At 33.8% G+C, this 2831-nt stretch overlaps 1 protein-coding gene across 1 annotated transcript; it reads right to left on the bottom strand.

Moving 5' to 3' along the window:
- Positions 1–799: 799 nt before the first annotated feature.
- Positions 800–2606, bottom strand: LOC139523360 (uncharacterized). The gene has a single exon (XM_071317271.1). It carries the CDS (start codon positions 2543–2545, stop codon positions 836–838), a length of 1710 nt encoding a protein of 569 aa, XP_071173372.1. The 5' UTR covers positions 2546–2606; the 3' UTR covers positions 800–835.
- Between the last annotated feature and the right edge of the window lie 225 nt (positions 2607–2831).

The raw sequence follows: 2831 nt of genomic DNA, 5'->3' as shown, positions 1-2831 counted from the left end.
TGTATCAGATTTGATGATCTTAAACCCCTATTATGCGCTTATTTTAAATATTTTTGGTGTTGATGAAAGTTAATCCAGAAACTGCTTTGATTTGTTGAAGTTTTGTTTTGTGCATCATTAATTGATGGACAATAAATCTGATCCAGATCTGTAGGCATTACAAAATAGTTCGGATGAGAACAATTTTAATGAATTCCAAGGGTTGTAATACCAGAATGAAAAGCAAATTTGATCCGCAGTTCACCATAATATATTTTGTACCAAAAGTAAGCTCACATTATGGCAGACAGAATTTAAAAAAAGTCCAGACAAGTACAATTTTAATCAGATTCTCCTTATCAAAGGATTGTTATTACACCAGAAATCCGACCTCAGCCAGAACAAAACATCAACTGCTTGTTTGATCTCTATGACATCATTTATACGAACTTACAAAACAATCAGCCCATATCTACAAATCTGTGGACAAGTATTTAGTTTAAATGAAATATTTAACCACAAGAACCATACGAATCTTCCACCTTTGTAAAATCGCCAAATATTGCAGTACTGTTTCGATAGAGGTATTGGTACATTGCTATCTTTTTGTTTCACTCAGGGAGTCAAAATCGGGAAGTTAACGAAACTGTAGTCAGTTGAATAAGAGTGTGGAGGAGTATGCAGGTATTAATGCACTCATGATGTTTCCCAAACTTCCAATAATCACTAATGATAAGAAAGTAAAATCAAGGTTAGCAGTAAGGGAAAGAACATTTTCGAAAAACCTCCCTCCTTCAAATTGCGAACACAAAATAAAATGCAAAAATGCTAACATTCTTTTAATAGAACCTCTTTGTTAAGACATAGTAAAACTAATAACATACAGCTTTGAGGTTTCTGGGATTTTCGTGTCACTCGCGCAACCAATGTATAAGTCATCATTATTATCGATATCAATACATAGCGAGTTTAAAATACCAATAGTTTTTAAAGAAAACGTTTGAATAAACTGCCCTATACTATCAATTATATGAAGCAATGAGTTGTGCACGTCTGACACTATCAATTTTCCCAAATTGGTGACTACTAAATCTGAAGGTGTGAAGCTATCTGTATCAGTCTTCCCTTCATAAATCCACTTGGTAAGACCATCTGGGGACATTGCAATAATTCTTCCGTTTATTTTTTTCGATATTATGTCGATAAGATAAACGCAATTGTTTTTGTCACTTTTTATTCTTGTTACATCTGTCAACAGTTTTTTGTGTCCCAATCTTTTAATTTCAATTTTGTCATTGAAGTTAACAATTACTATTTTACGAGCACTTTTGTCGTTCGTTTTGAAGATGGGCCCATTATCTCGCAAACTAACATAGATTTCACTTTTCGTACTGACATGTACAGCTCTTGGAAATAATGGCGAAAAAGAACGAAAGTGTTCAACTCCATCCTTTGTTGCTATATACATGTTGCAGTCAAGTTCTATTATCGTGGAAAGGATATCTCCATTGACAGTTGGCGCCATATCGTAAATGTTATATTCCTTTTTATCCTGTAATTTTTGTAAAAGCTGTAAATCGGTATGTATGGCGTATTTACGCGTCTCAAATGAATATCCGCTGCTGAGCCATAATTCTTTGCTTCTTTTGTTAACACATAGTTTAGAAATACGAGAGATTCCTACTGATAAAGATTTTTCTATTTTTATTGACATGTGTACACCACACTGCAGACACCCAAACAGCTTTGCAATTGTTTCGTTTTTGATTGTAGCGAATTCAAAAGAAGGAAGTCTGGGGAAATCTTCCATCCTTATTTGAGCATCATCATTAACGGTGGAGAGCCATTTTTCAGTTTCTTTCATCGTTTCATGCAATAGCTCTACGTCACGAGCATTCCTTAAAATATCACTTAAGCATTCCCGTTTAACTGAAGAGTTTTCAATGATGTTTTCAATGTCAAATCTTTTTTCGGTGATGAACTTATTAACTAATGCCATCCTCTCTTCCAGTTCTTCAATCATTGATAACTTCTGGGTTTTAATTTCTGCGATCAGTTGTTCTTCTTGTGTGATAATTCTATTCCTTATATCCTTGAAATGTTCTGTAATATCAATAAAGTATTTTTCTATTTTTTCCGATTCTTTCTGGTAAAACGGTAAAATGAAATATTCGATCTGTGCGTCAAACGTTTTTATCTGTTCGATTTTTTTCTTCAGGATTTCTTCTAGTTGTAAGAATTGATGCTTTTGGTGGGACTGAGACAAACATATCGGACATACAAGCTGGTTACAACTTTGACAAAATATGCAGTAGGTCTGGTTGTCGTGAATTCTACATGGAACTCGTTTCGGTTTCAATGCACAAACAATCGGAGTGCCAATATCCTTTAATGCTATGATGCTGTGCGTCTCCGCCAATTTAAATTTCGGATGTATTTTATCTGTGCAAGTATCACACATTAATAGATCACATGCAATGCATTTCCATCTAACGGTACTGCTACTTTCGCATAATTGACAAATAATCAAAGTCTGGGCTTCACTTTGTAACTTTGCATCAGTCATTTTCCTCTTGTTTATCAGTTGTTTTTGTGAATAATGTTGATTTTTCCCTTTCTCTGTTTTATTATCATTTAAGGAAGGAAGTGTTTGAGCGGCATCAGAACTCAAAAAGATATTTTCATATCAACTCAATTGTTACTAAAATATTTTATTTGTTCGAATATTCACATCGATTGCTTCCTCATTTAACGGAAATTGACAATTGGTTTAAGGGATTTTCAGTCAATTAATATGACAAATTATTCAACAAAAATAGACTATATGGACAAAGACCAACTATACCGCAAGA

Source organism: Mytilus edulis, chromosome 5, assembly GCF_963676685.1.
Source record: "Mytilus edulis chromosome 5, xbMytEdul2.2, whole genome shotgun sequence".
Lineage (NCBI taxonomy): Eukaryota > Metazoa > Mollusca > Bivalvia > Mytilida > Mytilidae > Mytilus > Mytilus edulis.
Note: the sequence above shows the minus strand (reverse complement) of the source record. Positions and strands in the feature narration are given on the sequence as shown.

Excerpts from the sequence above, each read along its gene's own strand:
- LOC139523360 (XM_071317271.1), bottom strand. The coding sequence starts at position 2,545 with ATGACTGATGCAAAGTTACAAAGTGAAGCCCAGACTTTGATTATTTGT.